At 39.5% G+C, this 25054-nt stretch overlaps 1 protein-coding gene across 4 annotated transcripts in view; it reads left to right on the forward strand.

Annotated features, from left to right (window-relative positions):
• The window catches only part of LOC134538321 (neurexin 1), a 449323-nt gene that overhangs the window by 404416 nt on the left and 19853 nt on the right, over window positions 1–25054 (forward strand). For 2 of the 4 annotated variants that reach the window (XM_063379534.1, XM_063379536.1), the window contains 4 exons: window positions 11758–11929; window positions 14214–14452; window positions 18060–18174; window positions 22911–23093. In XM_063379534.1, the coding sequence (XP_063235604.1) occupies window positions 11758–11929; window positions 14214–14452; window positions 18060–18174; window positions 22911–23093 (709 nt within the window). Of the gene's footprint in view, window positions 1–11757; window positions 11930–14213; window positions 14453–18059; window positions 18175–22910; window positions 23094–25054 lie in introns of those variants that run through there. The other 2 variants (XM_063379535.1, XM_063379537.1) reach the window with 2 other exon arrangements.

Raw genomic sequence — 25054 nt, forward strand, 5'->3', positions numbered from 1 at the left:
AGATAGAATTATTAGTGTAACAAAGGGAGGTGTAGAACAGAGGAAGTGGCGCCGCAACGTGTGGGGCTCGAAGAGAATCCCTAAGTAGACTACCTCTCCAAGGTGAAAACACAAGATGTCTGTTAATAAGACCTATGAATTGAGGAGTCGGTCAGAGCTCAGCAACAACCTGGAAGATCTCTCAGAACACGACAGTATACAGGAAGGATATGAGCCTGTATATCAACTGGTAATGGAGGTACAGCCTGAACCCAGCACACCAGAAAGAAATGAATGTCACAGAGAGAGTGGGACAGCTACAGCCACACCTACAGCTGCAGCTGAAGATGAGCAAGCAGCGAACATGACTCACACCACCACACCGACCGAGAACCTGCCGTCAACTGAGTGGTCTAGCATTATGTTGTTATTACAGAACGTGGCAACTATAACAAACCGGTTGGACGACAACGTGGCAGCTATCACCACCCGTTTGGACGCCAACGCTCTGGACAACGCACAGAACATGGCAGCTATCACCAACCGTTTGGATAACAACGCACAGAACGTGACGCAGCTTACTGAGAAGATTGACGGAGTCAGAGGTCAGCTGGACGCAAACCTTTGCGAGTTGAAGAGTGAACTCAACACCAGAATAGAGGTTTTAGATCATCAGCTGCAAACAGGCCTCAGTGACCTGGAGGGACGTTTGGATGCCAGATTACAGGAACAATGTCAGTCGGTGGGACAGCTGGCCAACCAGGTACTGACACAACAAGAAAGAGTTGAGAACTTGGAGTCACACACTACCTCCATGATTCGATCAATGGAACTGGTAAGAATAGAGGGGCGAGACCAGTCACAGCTACTCCAGCAGAGACTCGCACATATAGAGGAGACAGCAGTCACTCTGCAGTCACGAATGGAAACAGTAGAGTCAGGGGCAAGATCAGCCGCTGAACAAGCTGCTCAAGCATGCACCAGCTCACTACAAGAACAGAGGCAACTGAGAGGGGAGGAATTACATAATCGGATGACAACTGCCAACTCCTCCAGGACAGAGCTACCCAACCTACAGCCTACCGTGACTGCCAGTTACCCTTCACCACCAGCCCCAGTGGTTACCTCAAACGCCACACCACCTCATCAGACCCCATCTTGCAGTACTTCACATCTTGATCAGGTGGCTCTGATACATCACCCAGCCAAACATTGGGCTGAGGCTATGCCTACGTTCTCTGGCAAATCCTTAGAAAATCCAGTTAGGTTCCTCAACAAATTTGAGGAATATGCCCGAACCTTTGTACTAAGTGACAATGATAAATTGAAGTGTTTGAACGTAGCCCTTAAAAGTACTGCCTTTTTCTGGTGGGAGTTGCAAAGCCTGCACATCAAATCCTACGAACAATTCAAAGAAAAATTTAGATCCCAGTTTTGGAATCTAAAGGTACAAGGGAATTTGAGGGCCCAGCTACACTCCGACAGATTCGACAGTAGGAAAGGGAGCAGTCTGGAGGCGCACCTTTCATCAATGTATGAGCGCACCAGATATTTAGACATTACCATGTCAGACGATGAATTCATCGCAACCATGCTGACACAACTCCCTATCGCCTACCAAATACAAATGTCGGGACATACCTACAAAGATGTTACTGAGTTTAGGGACCATGTTCTGGCTGTAGACAAACTACAGAGATTACAGCGAGGTCAAGGTGCTAGAGAGGAATCTGAAAGAACACCTCACCAACCACCCAGTAAGAATGTGCCAGTGCACAATTACTGGCAGAACAAAACCAAACAGGACCAGCAGGCAAACGTGCACACCTTGACGTGGGAGAGTACAGTCAAGAGTGATGAGGACCACAACCAAGGGCATCTCGCTAAGAAACAAAAGGGCAAGTATACCCATAAGAATAGGCATAACAAGCCCTACAACAAGACTATCTGGTGGTCGAACAAACATGCCTGTAGTGATGGTGAGGATGGCCACCACGGCCAGCGCTTGGGTAAAACATCTGTTGAACGGCCCCCCAGGAAGGTCACGTACCCCCATCGTTATGCAGATTCAGATGGTGAGGCTGACTACCGTCACCAGAGTCAATGCCAATTTTACGCTGACTATACTAGGGGTAAACATGACTTCCGCCAGCCACATCTCAAGAACCCCGCCAGCCCAGACAGAAGCGGCAGACCACCGAGTCATCACAGCTCGTCTGGCGGCATACAAACTCATTTTGCATATCCACCACCCTCATTCTCATCACAAGAACAGTTCCAGCCACAACAAGGCTATTTTCAACGTAACGCACCGGTGAATCCTGCTGCTGCAGAATTTCAGGCAACAGTACCCAGGGCTTCTAATGGTCCAAGTAATTGGACAGGGCCTAACCCAGCAGGTTCAGCTGCCCAGCAGTGCAGCCAGAACAACCAGGATAGAGCATTAAACTAGAACGGGTCAGGTTTGCATCGCCCCGAACTCATACCCGCTATCCAGAGCCTACATGTCACCCCTTATGAAGCTCTGTATCTGGATAAATCGGTGGCGATCGACCCGCTCTATATGCCCAAATTTGACAAAGAAACCGATTACGAAGAACTACCCACAGGCAGTGAGGTAGAACATCTGATCAACAGTCGCCTACAGTCTGAGGCACAAGCAAGGCAAAGAAGGAAGAAGGCTTCGAAAGTCAAGCAATTTAACATAGGAGAGCTCGTATTATGCAGGAGTGCAAGTGTGAGCAAGAAATGGGACAAAGTCACCAAGAAGTTGTTCTTGCTGTTCAAGGGACCCTATGTGGTCACAGACAGGATACATAACAACTGCTATGAGTTGGCAGACCCTGCCACCAACCACAGCATAGGCAGGTATAACCTAACCCAGCTAAGGGCCTACCACAAGCCTATGGTCCCACAGTAACAAGTGTTATTTGCTTGTGTCAGCTACTACAATAGTGTTTAATGGTTTTTTTTTCTTGGGGAATTAAGTAACAATATAAGTGCACATGTTACCTACACTGCGCAGTCCTATGTAATCAAGGAATTGCACATCAAGCACTGTAAGTGTGTGAAGCTAAATGTTTTGTGTCCAAGTCAGGACCTGTGCTAGCCAAGGTTGTACGGTATGCTGTATTTGTTAGTGTAAGGAAATGCACTAGTCTGGTTGCCTGATGAGCTTAAAACCAGTGTGTTGTCTCGTGACGGTCTAAGACAAAGGCTCTGCCGCACTGGGATTTGTTGTACAGCACTAACCTAGGGTTATTATGGTACCGTAATGTATGGCTATGGCATAACCTAAATGGGTATGAAGCTTCGGTGACACATGTGAGCAGGACTAGATGTCTACTAACAGTGTAATCATGTTGTTTACTCTGAAGAAAAAAAAAAAAACCTACTGATCCACTATAGTGTGAGCTAACCAACCTAACAAGAGTGACTACTATGTGTTAATTTTTTTTCGCCGACCAGCTGTGTGACTCCTAAGCAGTACATGCACATTGCATACTACAAGCACAAGAACACTTGCAACTACTAAGCCATGCACACTCTAACTGCTAGTTACCTGCAGATATGATACTCCTTCTCGTAGCACTCTGAGCCTTAGCTTGTTGTTGGATCACCCACAAAGCTATCTTATTTATAAAAAAAAAAAAATATATATATATATTTAATAATATTTTGCAATTTAAAAAAAAAAGAGAAAAAAAAAATTATGGAAGCTTGATATGAAGAAATTTGTGTGATTTATTTTGCTCTATCAGAATGAAGAAAAAAAAAAACTGCACTGGAACTAATTTATTTTGGAATTTGATTTTATAAATTATGGGCACAAATTAATTTTATGAACTCCGAATATTATTTTGATGTGTAACACATAATTCGAAGCACTGTCATCTTGAGGATCACACTGTCACGCGAGTGACGTCACTGTTGTTCAGCAGCACATGATGATGTGATTGTCTTCTGAGTTGTTATCCACAGTAGCAAGGAACACTGGTGTTGCGAGAGAAAGTCCGCTCTTATGCTGCCCAGTTGTTGAAGGAAGTCACTGTAACAGAATTGTGACAAATGTATAAAAGTGCAAGAAATTTTTATATGTCAGGGTAAATAGGTGTAACACCTGACTGGAAGATCATGAACATTCTTGAAATGATATGAGACTCCGCATCAGCCAGTAGCTGACAGCCTACCTAACAAGACAACAGCACTCTGCAAGTAATCTACTGTGCAGCTGTGTCCAGAGTAAGATAGTGAGAGACTGTAAACCACCAGCTGAAAACCTCACCATACTCAAGAAAAAACACTGAAATTGTCCAAGACTGCATCTGAATTATTATTCATCTGTAGAACACTATGTAATAATTTTAGGCTTGGATAATAATAATATCTGTCAAGATATCATAAGAACTGATAAGGTTATGAAATATGTGTAACAAACTGTAAAATAATAATGACTGTTGCATCATAAGAAATGATGATATTCAATTATGTATAACTTTAATTATGTATATAATTTTTCAACTGGTTAATCTTGTGTGTAAATATTTTTCTTGTGTTATGTTATTTAATAATCTCTTAATATGTTGTAAGAAATTGTAATAATACTGATAATTGCATTAGTAGTCAACTAATTTACTCAGTAAATCACAGGTTAAATGCTGTGTTGAAACCATTGTAAATATGAATAATATTTTTTTTTGTGGAATAAAATTCCAATCATAATACTGTTATGTAGCAGTAAAATAGGCTGAATAGCAATTGTATGCTACATTATCATGATATCTAATGAGGATAATTACAAAAAAAAAAAAAAAAAATGGTGTAAATCAACACTGATAATTATTGATATGGTAATTACAAGTTGTAAACAAAACCAGAAAACTAATATAAGGTTATACCACTGACAGACTAGTCAACCAATAAGTAAACTAGCAGTACAATTGTGTAAATATTGTGTTCCTATGATAATCCACAATTATAGCATTACTTTGATGTTGAATAATTAATAAGATTTTATCTTATTGTTGCAATGTATAGTATATTATTAATACGTCAATAATGACAACTAGAATTTATTTTCTTTAAACAATTTGCTATTTCTCGTAACGAATATAATTTTTTTTTGATTAAGTAATTAATTTTCGTAAAAGTGATTAAATCTTTCCTGGTTATTTACACCAATCCTACTGTGAGAGCGACTTCAAGCAGCAACCAGTCAGCACAGAACATTGTTATGTTTACTGTTAAAGTGAGTTATGGAAACGCGATATACTAGATACACACCTGTCGTGTGCATAGTGCGGAAATAACCACGAGTGTAGAACACGGAAATATACTTAGCGGTGCGATGACGGAGCTGGCCTTGCTCCTACTAGACATTAGGTTGACGCCACGTATGCTGACACAGCGGCGTCAGCATGAGACCTCCGTCTATTCCCCGTTGATACCATCCCTGGTCAAGGGCTGGGACAGCCCACGGGCCACCTGGAGAGCCGAGCCCGGCACTGTAGCGGACATCGTCAGGACCCGCCACTGTCAGCCACTAGTTCTCACGAGCGCAGGTCACCCGACACGGTACATCCTGTTGCCGTGATCAGTAGCCGACACCCCCCTGCGGTGTCGTGGAGGTATCGTTATCGCCTGCCCAGGTGTGTGGCAGCACACCACGACGCTGTGGTGAATCCGGGAGAACCACTGAGTGTTAGTATTGGTGCACCTGACACTACCTAGCCGAGCACTACACTCAACTGTAAGTAAACCTACCAGTGCTATGTTCCTGCTTGATGTTCTTCACCATCCCAACACCCTATCAACAGCACGACTACGAGACGACGGAGTTCTCGCGCCATTTACGGAGCGCGAAGCAGCGAGGTGTCTACTGCGAGACGGCTGACACGAGACTGAACAGTCACGCCACGCCTCGGCCGCCGGTTGATCGCTGATTAGCGCGCCACCCAACCCCCACCTCCATGCCAATTCTCAACCGTCGCTTCGAGTAACGGTCGCACCTGCTGTGTGTGAGAGAGACAGATGGGTTAATAATAAACCGGCGATCTTATGCTTTGTGCTCGCTTCGTTTTATGATTATCCCATGGGACAGCATCTGTACTATTACATGGTGATAGCACAGACATCTTCGTGTTTATTAAGATATCTGCTATGAATGTTTAGTAAATATTTCGCCTTATTACAACCATAAACTTTTCATCTGTGGAACTTTAATAATATTAATATTTTTTTTTCTTTCATCTGCATTGTTGTAATTTTCGTTAATTTTTTTTTACCGTTTATTTTTTTATTCTGACCATCTGTTTAATTTGTAAATTCAATTAATTTTATTCTAGTTCCTTACCGTATTGTTGTAACCAAAGGCCATGAAAGGATGTTATGAACCATATATATTGGGTATACACGTATCTCAGCCACACAGGAACAGGAAGTAACTTAAAAAAGTGTGATTTTTGGCGTTACTACGTGTAGGCTAAGGCCTGACGCCTGAACAATTAAAATTATTAAAAATATGAGTTTAGGGTATCGTCGGTTGTGTACATTAATGAAATTGTTACAACTAAATATCTTAACGAACTGTAAGTAATATTTACTTGGATTTAAAGCAGTTATGCCAAGTATAAGCCAATTTAAGAATTGCTTAGCTAGGGACGCCATAATTAAGCAGTGTCGCCATTGTTCAAGGCTTAAGCGGCCAGTATAAATTTGCTTACATGCTTATAAATACGTGAGATTTCTAGCCAAACAAACTATATTGTTGCAAAAGTTGATAAAACTGAACTTCAATTAGATGGTGTATATAACATAATATAAAGAGAAGTAATTCTACTTAGACACCCAGAAGTCCTACTTTTAAGATAATCGTACTCCCGCTGAACTAAAGCCGTGTAATTCTATTTAAAATAGAATTTAATTTGATATTAAACTCTCTAATTTTTAACTCACTTTGAAATCATTTGATTTATGAACGATATAAATTTTGAAACAACTACTGGACTTAATTAAATCACTTTTGAACTTTTGGGTGTGATCTGTGCCAACATACATCCTAAGACATTTGAACTGCAAATAATCTCCAGGAAAGATTTGTCACAATATAAATTAAGAATTTTTAAGTAAATTCATATTTTATTGTTGAGTATTAAAATTGTTATAACTCCACCAACCTTAAATTCTTATACACACTTGGAAAGGATGAATATATACATTTCTTATAATATTTTCAAACTTACAAAAGATTCCTAATTATATCGTTGAATAATATTGTTAATTTTCATATGTATCAAGAGTCAGGTTCAGGTTATGTATGTCAGTGTATGTTTATTATTGAAAGTGTTGCTGTGTTATGTTTACTATCTATGGTTCAAACTATTAAACTTCAGATTTTTCACCACTCTTTAAATAATCAATTTCCTATCCACATAATATACAAATTTCTTACTCCATAATTAAAATACTATATATTTCCATAGTAAACTACAGATTGGATTCGTCAGTTGTTACCGTCTACTATTGTTTATTTGTTAGAGCATTGTTTCTAAGGTTTTTATGCAATGTTATATTATTAAGTTTACGAAGGTATCAACAACACAGTACCTACACTTTTTTCCTCCACCCTGTACTGCCTTCTCTCCCTACTTCAACAATAAATTAAAGAAAGAGAGAGATAGAATTATTAGTGTAACAAAGGGAGGTGTAGAACAAGTTACAAAAATGATAGTAAACATAACCACTAAAATACCGACTACAAATAAATACTTCATAGACAGATATTAGTAGTAAGTATCTCCATTCGTTTTTCCAGTTTTGACTGCTTCAGATATTTTGGACCTAATTGAAAAAGGGAATGTGTCTGATCTGGACCTTTCAGACGATGAGAGAAACGTACAGCAGCATGAAGATGTCGCAACCCAGAAAAAAAATGTTTTGAATGATGATGAACTTGACTCGGAAGGGGAAGAAACCTTTCAATCAGAGAGTGTTAGTGTTACAAATGAAAAAGACATACAATGGAGAAGGGGTGTTTTGTTTGTCCCACCTCCAGATATTAGTCGGCAGAGTGAAAGTTATGAAATTGAAGAAATACAACAACCAAGAGACTATTTTCTGCGTTACATAAATAATGAATTCTTTGCCAAAATGGCCACAGAGTGAAACATTTATGCTCTCAGCAAAAATGAAGTCAACTTCCCACCAACAACAAGTGAGGAAATGAAGACGTAGGTCTGCATACTTTGATGGGCACATTGAAATACCCCCGCATACGCATGTACTGGGATACAGCCCTAAAAAATGCTCTGTTTGTAAATAGTATGCCAATCAACAGATTTTTCAAACTTAGGAAAAACCTTCATTGTTGCAACACAGATGTGTCAGAAGGTGACAAGTTGTGGAAAGTTAAACCAATATTTGATGTAGTCAAGGCTCGGTGTAACCAACTGCCATTAGAAGAAAACATTTGTGTTGACGAACAAATAATTCCCTTTCGAGGACACCTTCAAATAAAACAATATATAAAAGGTAAACCCTGCCCATGGGGTGTAAAAGTGTTTGTGCTATGCGGTGCCAGTGGTATAATGTATGATTTTGTCATTTATCAGGGGGGCACAACAGAAATCGATAAACAGACTGGGGAAAAGTTTGGACAGGGGGCTGCTGTTGTACTCCATTTATCTTCTGTTGTGAACAGTCAAACCACAATCTTTTCTTTGATAATTATTTCACTTCTTTAAACTTGCTGGAAACATTGGGATCGAGAAAAATATGGTCAGCAGGGACAGTGCGTACAAATAGGTTTGTGAACCCACCCCTCACTAAAGATGCTGAGATGAAGAAAAAAAAGGCCGGGGTTTTATGGAAGAAGTTACTAGTAGGAATGGAGATATTTTGCTGTTTAAATGGTATGACAATAGACCAGTTGTGTTAGCGTACAATTTTGTGGGGATAGGCGAGGTGGATGAAGTTCGCCGCTCGGACAAATAAAAAAAAAAATACGTTCAAATTCACCGCCCTCAAGTCATCAAACTGTATAATGGGTCCATGGGCGGTGTTGATAAGTTAGACTTCCTGCTTTCTTTCAATACAGGATTTTTGTGAAGTCACGCAAATGGACTCTTAGAATGATTTTCCACGCTGTCGACTTGGCAGTTGTTAACTCTTGGCTGGAGTATAAAAATGATGCAAAATTACATTCTGTGCCACAGAAAGACACCTTAGATCTCCTTCATTTCCGCTTACGGCTTGGGGAATCATTGGTCCTATCCGAAAAGCCAGTCATGCCTAGGTCACGTGGTCGACCAAATAAGACATCCAGAGAATTGGATCAGTCACAGCCTCCAACGAAGATTACCTGCAAGCAGCAACGCCCCATTCCAGAGGTGCAGCATGATTTAGTGGACCATCTGCCCGAACATTCGGGACAACCAAATGCCGGCAGATGCAAGCATAAAAACTGCACTGGGAAATCTCTCTGCAAGTGCAGCAAGTGTAACGTGTACCTACCTTTGTTTGAACAAGGACCGGAATTGCTCTCGTGATTTTCATCGGAAATGAGTCATTGACTGAAATTCTTCATCTAGGTATATTATGTTTTTCCTGACCGAATTTATTATTGTTTTATTAATAGGTGATGCAACTGGTCGCAATATAGGCAATTTAAGTAATGTTGGCTTAATTGAAGCGCCTTAAAGTACCTATTAAAAACATATCCTTTTCTGCAGAAAATGCTGCAGTTATGCTTGGACTAATAAATGGTGTGGCAGCAGTTTTAAAAAAATGCTGAGGAGGGACTTATTGTAATGGGATGTTTGTGCCGTTTGATTAATTTGGCTGCGGAAAAAGGGTGAAGTAGCTTGCCAGTAAAAGTTGACGAAATTTTAATAGACATTTATATTACCTTGAAAAAAGTAGCAAAGGAAAATAAAGTCTCACAGAATTTCAAAATCTACATAATAAAGATGCTAAAAATATATTGAAACATGTTTGCACCAGGTGGTTGTCATTGGGGAGAAGTCTGACTAGTTTTGTAGATCAGTGGGAGCCTTTGTTGAGTTTCTTCAAGAAAGAAGTCAGTCATCAAAAATCACAGTGTTTGTCACTAACATCTTACAGGATTCCGAAAGAAGAAAACATATCTGGAGAGACGGTAGGCATAATTCAGAAACCACTGAGTTATATTATATGCTGTTGCCCAAAGAGAACCTCACATCAGCCGGTAAGCCAGATGTTCATAAACCATCATGTTCTTCCCCTTCTTCAGGCATGACAATCAAGCCATCTAGAACAAAAGAATCTGTTGTTTTTTTTTTTTCAAAATTAACATTTAAATAAAAGAAAAGCTGGTAATGATTCTTAGGTCTCAGACAAGAAAATGGCTCGTGCATTCATGCCAGTAAACAATTCTAGCATTACTTTGAAAAGTCAAATGCCAAAAAGTCGTGAAGAAAAGCCATTTCTCTTTCTGTCATTACCACTAAATAGAGATTTTTTCTTGTTTTTGTTGCATGTAATGCCACTATTTGAGTAAGAAGGTAAACATAATGCTTCAGGCATCAGAACCACAAATTCACATTTTACGACACATGCTCTGCGACTTTTGGAAAGAGCTATATTCTAAGTTTGTGAAGTCTGCTGCTATCAAGAATGTGGATGTTCTTGAAGTTAGATATCATGCTGTTTAAAATCATAGGCAAGACTCTGATATGGTGATTGGTTTCCAGTGTGTTTTTAGTACCTAGCAATGTAGTTTCATTGATTCATGTTGCAATTCTTTGATGGTGAATGAAGTAATAGTTGGTTTTGCAAAATGATTGGTCCTGATAATGATATTTTCTGTTAGTACATAGGCCCTAACCTAATTCCTGTTTGAATTAGAGGACCATGAACAATGATGGGAAACTTGGTGTAACTCTAATGTATTTTAGTCACTCTTGCTTTCTTTGTAAAGTGATTTGATTAAGACTTTAACAATGCTAACTTAGTGTGATTCTTTTTTAATTTAGTAATATAATAGTCCTACTATTTATAACATAAGGGATATTTCTGTAAGTGCTGTCCTTTACAATGATTCCCCTCCCCCCCCCCCCTTATTTTGCCTCTTTGTTATATAACTAGCATATTTATTATTGAATGATGTAACGATGATGCATTTACTAAGAGAAATAGCTCTCGTTGAGAGGAATGCAATATTTTTATTTATTGTTAAAATTCTATAAACTGGTAATTTAAATATCTGTTCTCCCTCACCTCCTGTCTTCTCCGTCTCCACTAAAATAAATTTTTTTTATCATTTTTAGGAATAGAAAAATAATATTACTATTGTGATTGTATGCATGAGTGAAAATAATTTTTCTCTATGTTATATATGTAATATAAGTCTTTGGTAGAACATTTGTATGAGATAAATATAAAATATTACCAAAAAGATAAAGCTGGCTAAGTACCTACAATGTTCAAAAAAATTGTAGTTTTTTTACAGATACTCTATGGAATGTTCATACTTTGAAAGCAGAATGATCTTATCAAATAAGGAAACAAAATTTTGATACCTAAATGATTAACAAACATTTTTGGTGCAGCATGATTTTGTGTTTGGTTTGTTTTTTTAAGTCACAATATATAGCTACCAATGTCTGAATGGTTGCTGAAGAAAAAAAATAAAGGTATGCTTTATCTTGAACGGGATGTACAATCAAGGACTCTCTCTCATCGCCTGGCAAGCTGTTGCAACGCGTCTGGCAAGATGCTGAGCGCGTCTTCGCGTGCTTTCAGGTGGAGGGCAACATCTTCATGGTGTACAACATGGGCACCAACGACCACCCGATCGGCGAGATAAGCGTGAAGGTGAACGACAACGCCTACCACGTGGTCAGGTTCACGCGGTCGGGGGCCAACTCCACCATCCAGGTGGACGACTACAACGTGCAGACCAACCACCCCACAGGTAACCTCGCGGCACGGCTCGGCGAAATACACTGGCGTCGACGCGGCGTTTCACAGTTGTGTGATCACGCGTTTCCAACACTACCGTCGATCCTCGCACTAATCCAGAGGTCGGAGCAGACTTTCGAGGGAGAACGGCCAAATATTAAGTAAACATATTCTCCGACATTTTTTTTTTTTTAGAGAGCCGCAACGTGTATTGTCTCTGTATTAACATGGAAATTTAATACGATAAAAGATACATACAGATATAATCAATATGTTTTATTTACAAATTTTGACATAAACACATAAAGTCTTAAAAATAACGGTTACTTATGGGGGGGAAAAAACAGTTGTCATTAGTAGAGCTCTACTGATAAAGCAAGAAACCCTAAAATATTTTAGTTGATTAATCAAGTATAAAAGCAGCTGGGTGTGTGCGGTGGCGATGTGATGATAGGGAGCGAGCAGTGGCGGATCCAGGATTTTGGTTTGGGAGGGGCTTGACCCAGCTGAGGCTAGGCTTTATCAAGGCAAACACTAAAACAATAGTGGACCCAGATGCTTTTGGAGGGGGCTTGAGCCCCTTAGCCCCCCCTCTGGATCCGCTACTGGGAGCGAGCCAGCAGGTTGTCATGCTCTCTGTTTGTGCAGTTTGATTTTGTTCAGCTTTTTTTTTTATTTTTGTGCTGTGTCAGTGCATGGAAGCGTAAAAAAATGTCTACCAATGCTATTGAATATCTTTAAAGTTAAGAAAAGTTAATTTAATTGAAAAATATTTTAGACACAAGAACAATAACATGGTCGTATTTGCATATAAAAAAATAATAATCATAATAAATAACAAAGTAATAATGGAACGCTGATCATATATTCTTGTATATTCTCGAATGATTTTTTTTTTTTAAGCTGGAACCATTTTTAACGTATTTAAGCTGTAAACACACATGGCTACCACCGTGGCCAAATACTTATCTTCTAATTGCTGGTACATATGCAGTGGAGGTGCTATGGACGCTATCTTCCCTCCCTCCTCCACTTCCCAATCCCCTATCAACTAAAAATACTGTGTATAGAACACCAAATGAGCTACATACTTCACAGCTTTGATAATGAATTTTAAATAAGTCATAAATGTGTTAAAATAGCATTTGTGGGAACTATTATTTTTCATCAATTTTGTTTTTCCACCTATCCAAATTGGAAGAAATTCCATACCATCCAAAATTCTTTAGTCATTCACTCCTCCTGGCAAGAAGTTACGTATTCAGAATAGATGGGCATTGTCCAGCTCAACTGTACTTGCCAATGTCCGCATGTTTGCTATTGTATAGGGTGAGTCATAAGTCTCCATACAAATAGTAAAAGCTGTGACTTTTTTTTTTCTTTTTCACGAAGGTGAACCAATTGAAAAGAGATGCCACTAATGTAGAAAAAATGGATTGGCATTGCATTACTTTATTGGCTAGGAGTGGTCCCATTTGTACAAATAAAATAAACATTAATCACTGTTTTTCCCATTTGTGTGGAGACATATGACTTAAACTGTAGATTGGTCCTTGTCTGAAAACGTAGCTGTAAAGGGCGGTTTACGTGGAACGATTTACTCTGTACGCCTTGTAGATCATGCAAAATGTACGATAAAATGTTCATTTTGCGTGGTGTCTACACATCCTAATTTTGCATCCGTTATTCACATAAGATCACTCTCCACCGACCAGTTAAGGATATCCACAGTGTAGGAAGCTCTCCTGTAGTTGACTATTTGCCTTATGCAACTGCATCAGCACAGGAGAAGGACGAAAGTGCAATGACACCACAATGGTCAAGAGAATGGCTTTATTTATTTATTTATATATATATATATATATATATATATATATATGTGTGTGTGTGTGTGTGTGTGTGTGTGTGTGTGTGTGTGTGTGTGTGTGTATATATAGAGAGAGAGAGAGCGAGCACGTAAAGTTATTGAAAGAACTGTGATGCAAACCTGATGACCGGCATAATTATCTACGGCTGGATTGCAGTGCATGTGGTTAAATTATTAGAATTGGTAATGAATGTTATACAAAAGAAAAAAGATGTCCTATACTTATAAGTTCTTGGAAAACAATGGCTCATCACTCAGTCTTACAATTTGTTTGTAGTAGTTTTGGTTCTGTTTCTTCAGTAAGTCGTGTGTTTTGCCGTCTACATGTTCTGTCTTACCTAATATGATACAATGTGCAGTAGTTGGTGTTGTGCTGAGTCCCGGGGGAGAGAGGTCGCTGACTCGCGCCGACGCGATGTTGCGGGCGCAGGCCACCAGCTGACGGTGTTCAACAGCCAGGCGCAGGTCCAGGTGGGCGGCAAGTGGAACCGCGCCAAGCAGCGCGCGGAGCGCTCCTTCGCCGGCGTGGTGGCGGGCGTGTCCTTCAACGGCCTGCGCCTGCTGGACCTGGCCGCGGAGAAGGACCCGCACACCAGCGTCAAGGGCGACGCGCGCCTCATGAGCGGCCTGGCCGACCGCCAGTTCGAGCCCCTGCAGCGCATGCAGCAGGTTGGTGGGGACCGTTGTTCTTTCCTGGCGAGCGGGTGGCAGGGATGGCCCCCGCGACAGTTTCGCATTACTGGACCCCCCCCTCCCCCCCTTCTCTCTCTTTCTTAATCCAAGAGGGGGCGCCATTTTCAATTCCAGCAAGGGGCGCCAGTCACCCTAGCTACGCCACTGGCTCTCATACCCTGCTACAGCCCTGCTGAGCCTTGTCTTAGTTCTGTGGTGCTTGGACATAAACATTAGCAGCTAATACATACTGGTTAGAGTATGCATGTATCTCAGTGCAAACCCTGAATGCTTTAGGTCGGTTTTTTTTTTTTTGTTTGAATGGTTGTCTGTTACCATTGCTGCAAACGTGGTCATGGACACACCCCGAAATAAGTACAGTAAACTCCCTATTATCCGCGGGCAGATGATCCGCGGTGCGTATTATCTGCGCATGCTACGAAAAAATACAGCAAATATGTAAATCTGTATTTTATTACAAGTGAGCGAGCAAATTTGAACTCGACTGACGAGCGTATTGTGTGCAGTATACAGTAAAATGCCTCAGGCCTTCTCGGAACTGACACAGTAAGCTGGCATGCGTAATTATTCAGTAAAAAAAATTTTTTAGCATCATTAAAAAATTTTTACTGTTAATTGTAACGTTTACTGTACATACATTTTTAGATTTTTAAGTTTAAATTAATGTTTCCTTTTTTGTTTCCCATTTTCGGCTCTTTGCGGATTATCCGCAATTTCACTATCCGCTGTGGCCCTGCCACTTAATTTTGCGGATAATCGGGAGTGTACTGTAGTCGGATTGAAGGGGACAGGAAATCCGAAAGAATCTAAGAAAGTGTTCGGAAAACCTGCATGAAAGTCATGATTGGAGAAACTTGATGTAAATTTTGGAGCAGGGTTTAAAAATGGTAGGGTATTTTCGTTCGTAAGCAAAATGACAGCTTTGTGCGGGTTACGCAGGGTGGTATGAAATAATTTGGGTGCTGTTAGATTGGAAACCATAAAGACAATGTTTATAAACTACACAAGAAATTTAAAAAATGTGTCATGCAAGATGGAACAAGTCAAATAACCACACTTTGGGATAGGTACCTGTTTATAAATAAAGGCAGTTGCAAAATGTAATGTAAGCATTACCAAGCTTTCATCTTCTTGCATTTCCGCCTTCTATATTTGAAGCGAAGTATGTATTTCAAAACGTTTGAAAGTTGCAACCATCATATCAAAAGAGGGCTACAGTTTTATTACATACATGCATTACATTTATCAAACTTTGACATAATGAAAGTGAATAATAATTTTCAAATTATTGAGAATTTTGCATGTTTACATGATAAACATGAATTTATGGAATTTAGAAGGGGGAATTTTTTTCTTCAGTTTTACATTTTCAAGTTTTAATGTTGGTTATGTCTTGCATCTTAAGTAATTTTCTGCATTTGTTGCATTTTATTTGCTGTGCTCTTGCATTACTTGTGAAGTTTATAAATTCGTCCTTAAAACTCTTAAACTGTTGCAAACTGAAACATGTAACTTTATATTAGGGGTCATGACATTAACTTTCTTTATACACTAAATAAACTTTAGATTTAGTTTTATCTTTTTTTTCTAACCTCACAAGTGCAATTATGCATGTAATCTTGGAGGATGATACTCTTGTTATATTTCTAGAACAATATAGATATCAACTTAAAATTCAAACCACTTAATATCTACCACCACTGTATAAAACATCTACCTCGCAGACTCTAATTGGGCCTCGGAAATCTGACCAATTAGCTTTAACTTTACCTTTAATATTTCGAAATCGTTAAAGAGTTCTTGTAACTTTGAAAGGTCTATTGTGTAGCACTCCACAAGCAATAACATGTCAGAAAACCTCGTAAAGCCAAACGTCTTAAAGTTTTCATTGTATAACGACTCTTTAAGAATTGGTATAGACCCGTCATGGTAGATACAGCTGGTGTGTTGTCGAGGTAACAAAATCAAATAGCACTTTGTATGACCGAGTTTCAAAAAAGTGGATAAAAGTATGATATTTCTTTACTAGTGCATTTATTTATGTGTATCTGCCACCGCCCGGCGGTCCTGTGGCTGAGAACCACGTTGAACTTAGTGATGCACAAGTAATTTACAATAATTTAAATATGAGCTAGGTCCAGGAGGGTGCCAGGTTAGCCTGGATATTTAACTCGAGGGATGGTGTAAGTCGCGGGACCCAGTGTGGCTTACTAAGCTCCGTGGCTGCACCTCTTGGTGAAGGCTCTGCTAACTAACGACATCTTAGAGTGCTCCCTTCTCCACTTAGGTAGTTTATTCCTAAATAGGTTGGGCGGAGAACTACTGAATAAAACAAACTTTTTGGCGGGCGTAGTTTTATTCACACGAGCCGATGGGCAGGTATGCTACAAATTACACTGTAAACACTGTTAACACACATTGCACTTCTACACCATCTGGCTGCCAAGATTGCGATCCGAATCAGGTGACCCTGTACTCTTTTTAAAACTCCACAGTGCGGTCCCACAGCGACAGTTATTCCAGCGGGAGGGTCATGCCCTGCACCGCAGACTGGTCCAGGTATTCGAGGTGAAAAGACAGACGGACAGGTGCAAATGTGGTTGGGCCTTAAATAATATGTATTTAATAAGGAATTAATACTTAAATTAAGTGTATGTAATACATAATAAATTTAGATAACCTAACCAACCTTTCACTTCAGTCATTATTAACCATATTTCCCAGAAGCCACTCTTCTGCAAAATTACCAAAATGTTTTAGATACTCCTAAAAAAGGGGGAGAAAAAAAAACGTACTAAACCCAGATGAGATAAAATTAATTTTGTTAGTTTAACCCAGTTGAGGAACTGCTTTCAACAAGATTATTGATACTAGTATATTTATGCATACATTATATATTTTGACCCTTAGTATTATTTGATAATCCATTCTAATACTCTCCACCTAAAGACCTTTAACTCCTCTGGCTTGATTCACTTTTTTATGACTCCACTACCAGTGGCGTAGCCAGGATTTGTGTATGGGGGGTGTTAAGAAGCATGGCCCCCCCACTCCCCGTATTAAAGCGGGGGGTCCGGGGGTCCTCCCCCGGGAAAATTTGGATTTTAAGGTGTAAAATAGTGCTATTTTAGCAGTTTTCGGTACTTAAATTTAAATATTGTAATGGTAAAAGTTTTATTAATTTTTAATATGAAATTTGTTTGAGTGATTAATAAGAAATTAATTAATGATTTTGTGCTAAGGGGGGGGGGGGGGTGTTTGAACCCCTAAACCCCCCCCCCCCCCCTGGCTAGCCCCTGTACACTACGAATGAAATGTGAATGATAAACATTTTCTCCTCCTGGAAGCTCTTAAAATTTTTGTCCATGGATAATTAAATACCTACCATATTATAGTTGTACCCAAACATGTTGTGAGTTATTGATAAAAGAAAAATACTTACAAAAAAATGTTCTCCAGTTTGTCGGCATTCATTTGGATTTTATGTTTCTTGTGACGGATTAACTTTGTGAAAATAGCACTACTTTTCCTGTGGCACATTATTCCATGAGCTGATAACATTTTTTTTTTTTTCTGTTTCCAGACTCCACCCAATGGCTACGTGGTACCCTCAGACGACCTGGTGTACTCTGGAGCGGGGTCTGGCTGCAATACAGATGACGAGGACGAGTGTACCCCGCTGTTTGAGAGTGGATCAGGTGATTACTAATTTTCAAACCCAGTGCCAGCGTACCAATATCTGCTAAACCGATTTCAGGACTTTTTAGTAACTCAGTAATAATCAGCAATTACGTAAGCATGCACAAATTCTATATTTTTTAAAAAAAATGCCTACTACATAAGCTGAAAGCTTAAAGCAGTGTGGAGTATAACAGCTGGAAATAACACAATATAGTAAAATAGTTTTTATTTATTCTTACATATGTTTTCATAGGCAGTTGCATTGTTCAGTTCTATCTTCATACCACAAGTATCAGTCTCTGCCTGAGCTAAGCTAAACAAAATTTACTAAGGCGATATAAAAATCAAATATTGAAGAAATTATTTTATATTTTATTTATATATACATATTCTTTTCAGTTGTATTATCATTTGTTCAGAATTCTGTATTTCTTTAGTCTGCAACAGTATTCTCTTTTTGCCACTTTCTAGCACTTTTAATTTTGTCTGCTTCCTCTCCCTTTTATTATTCTTCTGTGCTGATCTTTTTTTTGTTCTGCTAGTGCCTCTTGTTGCTTTGCAGATGCATTCGTCACAGATAGAATCATTAGCTTGGAAATCTGAACACTTGCAATCAGGGCTCGATTTTAGCTCCTGTCCGCCTGCCCGGGACAGGCAAAATCTCGTCCGGGCAGGCAAAATAATAAAGGCAACTGTCCGGTGGACAGGTGCAACTTGTGACGCAGAGGTTATTCGCACGCACTAATGCAGCAGAGGTGATTAATAACATTTATGCGACCGCGTCCGCAAATAAAACGTCTTTGACAATATCTATAAATAAACAATAATGGCTGCTCTTTTGTGACGGACGACTCTGGCTATTGTATACCGCGGGGGGGAAAAAAAGTAGGTTATGTACAAATCGCGCTGAAATCTTCTGAATCATAATTCTTAAAATCTTAAGTTCACGTCATGATTCACGTAACATAGTCATATTCGTATGCTAGAGATGCAAAACGTCTCACACCGATGATGTTTGTTTTTGTTGGCATGTTTTAATATTAATTTTGTTGCAGTGCAGCCAACAATTACGTAATTTACCATTGTATACTTTCAAAATATAATTTTTTAAATTTATTGTCTTTATAAATCGCGACTTCACTAATTCCTTGCTCTACTTTAACATAGTTTGTTAACAGAAAAGCGTTTTCGCGTGGTTAACATTTCACGGCGTTCTCCAGATGCAGCTGATAGTGGCCGCAGTGACTGCGACTGCTTGAAAATTTGCCTGTCAACCGTTGCATCAAAAAATAAACATTACTTGTTTACACAGGACACGGTAATCTTTTACAGTTTATCTTGTCACTGCGATTGTTTAAGTATTTAATTAACTGCGTTACACAATGTGGAAATTCATTACTGGTGCTTCAAAACCACCAGAAAAGAAAAGAAAAACGGACGAGGACAAGTCAGAATATAATGTTAAATATGACAAAATCGCCCGGTCCCGTACCTTTTTAACGTCTTGGTGTTCCGAGTTTCTTTGGCTTCGTTACGACACAGAAACAAAACAAATGTTTTGCAAAGTCTGCGAAACGCATTCAAAATCATCTGGATCAGTTTTTTTTACGGGCTGCTCAAGTAAAACCTAAGGAAGGAAGGAAAACCTAACGTCGCATGCTACAAGCAGTGCCCACAACAAGTCTCAAGATATGGAAGATGCAATACTGACAAAACCTGGACAATCCAAAGCAGAGATGACCTTACAAAGTATTCAAAAGGATGTTTTCACTAAACTGGAAATACTGTTTCGTACGTCTCATGCCTTGGCTAAACATGGGCGACCTTTCACAGACTTTGTTTGGCAGTGTATACTTGACACAAAGAAAGGCCTGGATGTTGGTAATATTTACCGCACTGACAAGAAGTGCAAAGCATTTCTGGGTTCCATTGCAGAAATAGAACGCCAGGAATTGGAAAATAACTTAAGAAGTGCACCATATATTTCAGTAATGTGTGATGAGTCTACAGACAGTGCTGTACAAGAACAGGTCATTGTTTATGTAAGGTTTGCTGTTAAAGGGGTAATACATTGTAAGTTTGTAGGTGTTAAACATGTAGAAAGGCCTAATGCAGCCCTGATTTATGACTGCATATTGTGTGTTTTAAATGAGTATTGTGGGTTCACCATTTCAGATTTAAAGCTGCATTTGGTAGGCTTTGCAAGTGATGGTGCAGCAGTGATGCGAGGATTGCATAATGGAGTTAGTACCAAATTGAAGCAATCAATTCAGCCCAATTTGGTTGCTATACATTGTCTAGTACACCATCTTGAACTTGCATTGAAGGCTGCACTTTCTGAAACACCATTGAATCTCAAAGTGGAAAATTTCTTGAAGAAATTATATGCATTCTTCTACCACAGTCCAGTGCACCGAGCGATCTTGAAATATATTGTGAAACTCTGAGAATCAAGTTCTGCGTACCTACCAGAGTTGGAGGCACTCGGGTTTCTCACACCAAACGAGCCTTGACAAATGTGCTCAAGATTGTTCCTGCACTTATCCTCACTGCAGAAAATTTACACCAGGAATCAATGTGTAAGGCATCAACTGCTGGTTCATGCAAATTTATTGAAGATGCACTGAACAATTTGGAATTTTTTCAGTATATTCACTTCTTTTGCAATGTAACCTCCATTTTGAGTTACTTTTCACAACTTTTGCAACATCCTTATTTGACTGTAGCAGAAACACAAAAGTCACTGTGTGATACTATCACCATGTTGCAGAAGCTCTGTGACAAAGATGGCTTTGATCTCCGTGCATGCAATAAATTAATTGAAGATGAAGCTAAGCGGTTGAAAGGAGCTCCTTTGCAGACACCCAAGAAAACAGCTGTTATAAATGCAATTGTTGAAAATTTAGAATCTCGCCTTGGAGATAAGAAAACTGGACTCTGTGAATTACTGACTGCTACAAATTTGTGTAGTTTTAAAACGTGGCCTACAAGCATTCAGCCAGAGTTTGGTGACACTTGCATCGTTAGGTTGATACACTTTTTTTCTCCCTCCCTTGTGAATAATGGAGTAAAGTGTGAAATGATTGAGTTGGAATGGACAAGTCTAAAGACCACAGTTTACCAGCTGTATAATCCAGTAACCAAAGCAAATTGGAGTATATCAATCTCAAATACCACACTGAGTATGAAAATGTACTCTCTCTCATCGATCTTGTGCTTTCCCTGCCAGCTCACACTGCAGATTGTGAGCGAGGGTTCTCGCTCATGAAGTCTATAAAGACAGACTGGCGAAACTGTCTAAATGATGATACACTGTCTGCCCTCATGCGTGTTCAAATACAGTCACCTTCTGAAAGTGAGTTTGATCCAGCACCAGCAATAAATCTCTGGTATCATAATGTTCAGAGAAAATGTCGACCCTTTCAGCCTCCTTATCGAAGATGTTCAAGACAGAATCAGCCAAGTATTTCGTGCAGTGACTCAGACAGTGACTTGTCTGAAAATGATGATTAAATAAGGATGTTAGGTGTGTGATAAAAATAGGTGCAAAATATAGCAAAAATCCTTTTTTCTCACTTTTTCAGCGACGTCGAAATTTTTTTTGTTTGGGTAAAACAGCGGACAGGCAAATTGGATGGCGGACAGGCAAATTTTCGATTACACCTGTCCTTTGGGCAGGTTAAAATATTCCTTAAAATCTAGCCCTGCTTGCAATACATCCAGGAGCTCAACTCCATACTACTTTTAGCAATTAGCACTGTTTTAAATACACCTTTTAACATAGGTATGAATTTATGCAGCATGATGCAAATCACATATTAAAATTATTGATATTGCAAGTAAAGGTGTCAAATATACTTGCATATATTCTTTAAAAATATAATTACTAGAAAAAGTGTTTTTGATATTTTAATGGTTACAAATGCTGCAGGGAAGGATATTCTATATAAGTATACACTTAGGTTCTTGTAAACACAGCGAAGGCCTCCCTTATTGTTTTCTGGGAGAAAAAAAATTTGAAGGTCACTGAAAAAAATACGTTATTGCTATCTGGTGACAAATCATTTCAGTGTGTTAAAATCCCCGATCCATACTAAACATTATCCAAAATTGCTGCTCGCTCTTGCGACTTAGTGGTCAGAATAATTTTTTTTTTTTGTAAAATTTTATACATTTTAATGGTTTTAGGGGGAAACCTAACCAACCTTTTATTTTACCTTCCTAAAAGAAATAACAAAAAATTTTACAAGAATTATAATACTTTAAAAATGTTTTGTGTATTGCAAATTTTCATCTTGGTTACGATCATCTAGATGTGCTACAACCTATCCTCCGAAAGAAACCTAATTTTCGCAAACATTATACACATATGGGTCATTCTAAAAAAAAAGGTGATATAATATGTCCAACCAAAAATGTAAAAGAATTATTGTTAAAAATGAATTGTGTACATGGTAATGCATTACTTCAAAACATACTAAGTTGAGAAGTTTTATTTTATTGATTTTTTCCACAAATAAGTTGTTGTTAGTATCCTCCATTACATGTCCCACCATACAGTTCTCAGAATAAATTTAATGAATTTTGTAATACTATTTTTTACATTATCACAAAATTTCAGCTTCACTGGCCTAAATTTACTTTCGAACAAAAATCATACCGGAATGGCACCTTCTCTGTAGAATGACCCATATATGTGACAGATCTAACCTAACACAGCAGAACAGTTGCTAAGACGCGCCGGCGTGCGCAGGGGACGACCTGATCACGCCGGTGTTCGTGCCGCCCACGCGGCCGCCCACCACCACGTCCCGGGGCAGGCCGGGCGCCCGGCCAGGCGGCAAGGACTGCGACGACGAGGAGGACGACTGCTTCAACGGCGGCTCGGGGTCAGGTGAGGTCACCACGGAGGACCGCCCCGGCGCCGGCAGCAAGGGTGCGTGCCATTCCGAGCCCCGTGTGTGGTGTCAGTGTTCCAGGTTGTGTGCACCCTCCGGCGTCCTTTTGGTAGCGTAGCAGGAAAAGGAAAACCACGCATGGTGTTTGCAGTTTCTGGTTCCCGGTTCAAAAATTTCACATCAAACAGACTACACATTTTTTAACTCCCACAACTTTTATAAAGTTAAATGAATATTCAAAACTTTATCTGCAAACTCTTTTATTTTTGGGTGCATTCTGGTGACTGCTTCAGAAACCAATAGATTCAGACGTCGCAGTTGTAGACAGGGCGGTTTTCCGTGCTGCATTGTGACGTCATTCGCATTATAGATAAGGGCAGTGGGACCTTTACAGTCGATCTGAATTGTGCCCATGGCCGTTTCAGGGTGTCCATGATCGGAAAAAGTCGGGGAACTTGGTATTGGTCAGTGAATTCACTTCAAATCCTCGATAAGTTATAAAAAATTTCCCAGTGACAGTAATTTTAGGGGAAAATATGCTCCAGCCTGCCACCACCCAGACTTTTATTTTATCGTGAAACTTTTTGCTGAGGGGACTATAATTTCCGAGAGTTATGAAAATATTAATTACATGAGGTGAATAGTTAGGTACATGGTGGGAGAACCGTTAGAGGAGGATTGTGTCAACGGCAACGCCACTCCAATGCATGCGCTAGCGGTCGAAAGGGAAGGCTCAAAAAGGAGGGGGGGGATGGGTACATAGCGGAACATGCTGTATGCTAGTTTTAACGGCCGGAAGGGGGAGACGGCAAGGTAGAGGTTGAAATGACACAGAAGTGATGCTACAGAATTCTTGTAACGCTTCTTGTGTTTGTCTACTCCTCAGGTGTTTATTATTATTACTGTATTTACTCGCATATAGGTCGCCATTGCATATAGGTCACACCCATAATTTGAGGTCTTGAATTTGGTATTTAAGATTCCCCCCATATAGGTCGTACCGGTAATTTAATGACACGAATGGCCGGCGCGCCGTGCACGAAAGAGTTAACGGGTACTGTAAAACTCCGCTACTACGAGAGCTGATAATGGCGTGATAAATTGTTGTAACAACAAGTACTCGTAATAACCGAATATAGAAAATTGAAGTCAAGTTAGATTCCTGACTTCTTAAAATGTCTTAATTGTAGACTATAACTCGAAAACAGTGCTTTGTATTGAAAAAATGCACAGAATAAAAGTTTTAGTAAATTTAATTATGAATAAAAAAGGCCTGTTATGATTTTTTTTATATCTACAGCGGTTTTCGTTTAAGGTTCCGATAAATACTAACGCTAAGTGAATTCGCGTCACGCTAGTTCGGCTATGCTAGCCGGCTGGTGGTTATTTTCGTTCAAAACGTTGCGAAGGAACTTGTGTGGATCAGGTAGAAAACATTCTGCTATAAACGAACGATATAAGAATAATGCTATCCTGAAATGCTGTGACATGTTTTTGGAGTAGATAATCACAGCGACAGACCGACAGGCTTGCCATCAGCGATGTTTATTTTGACAGCTCAAGCAATTACCTTTTCCACGACCCTTCACAGCGTTAAAAAAAAAAAAAACACCACGTTCGAATGCAGATGGAAAAGTAACTATGCAGTAAAATAAATACATTTACGGCCCTGCTAAATTTTTCTATTCAATAAAATTCGAGGTATTAGTGATTTTTCAGCAGAAACTGCTGTGTGACTAATAAACAAATTGTATCATAATAACTTAAACTTATAAAGTATTTATTAACGGCGAAGGACAGTCGTATAATTCCATAAAAATATTTATTTTACAGAGAATGGACTATACAACCTGGCTTTTGCCGCACGCGGTGTGGGAGGGGAGGAGGATGCTGACAGTTTCTCACGCAGAAGGTTGAAATAAGGGAGGGAATGTGTTGAAATGTTAGTTAAAAAAAAGGGGGGGGGGGGAGGGTGTTTTTACATGGTTTGTGGCTCTGG

Source organism: Bacillus rossius, chromosome 13 (assembly GCF_032445375.1).
Source record: "Bacillus rossius redtenbacheri isolate Brsri chromosome 13, Brsri_v3, whole genome shotgun sequence".
NCBI lineage: Eukaryota > Metazoa > Arthropoda > Insecta > Phasmatodea > Bacillidae > Bacillus > Bacillus rossius.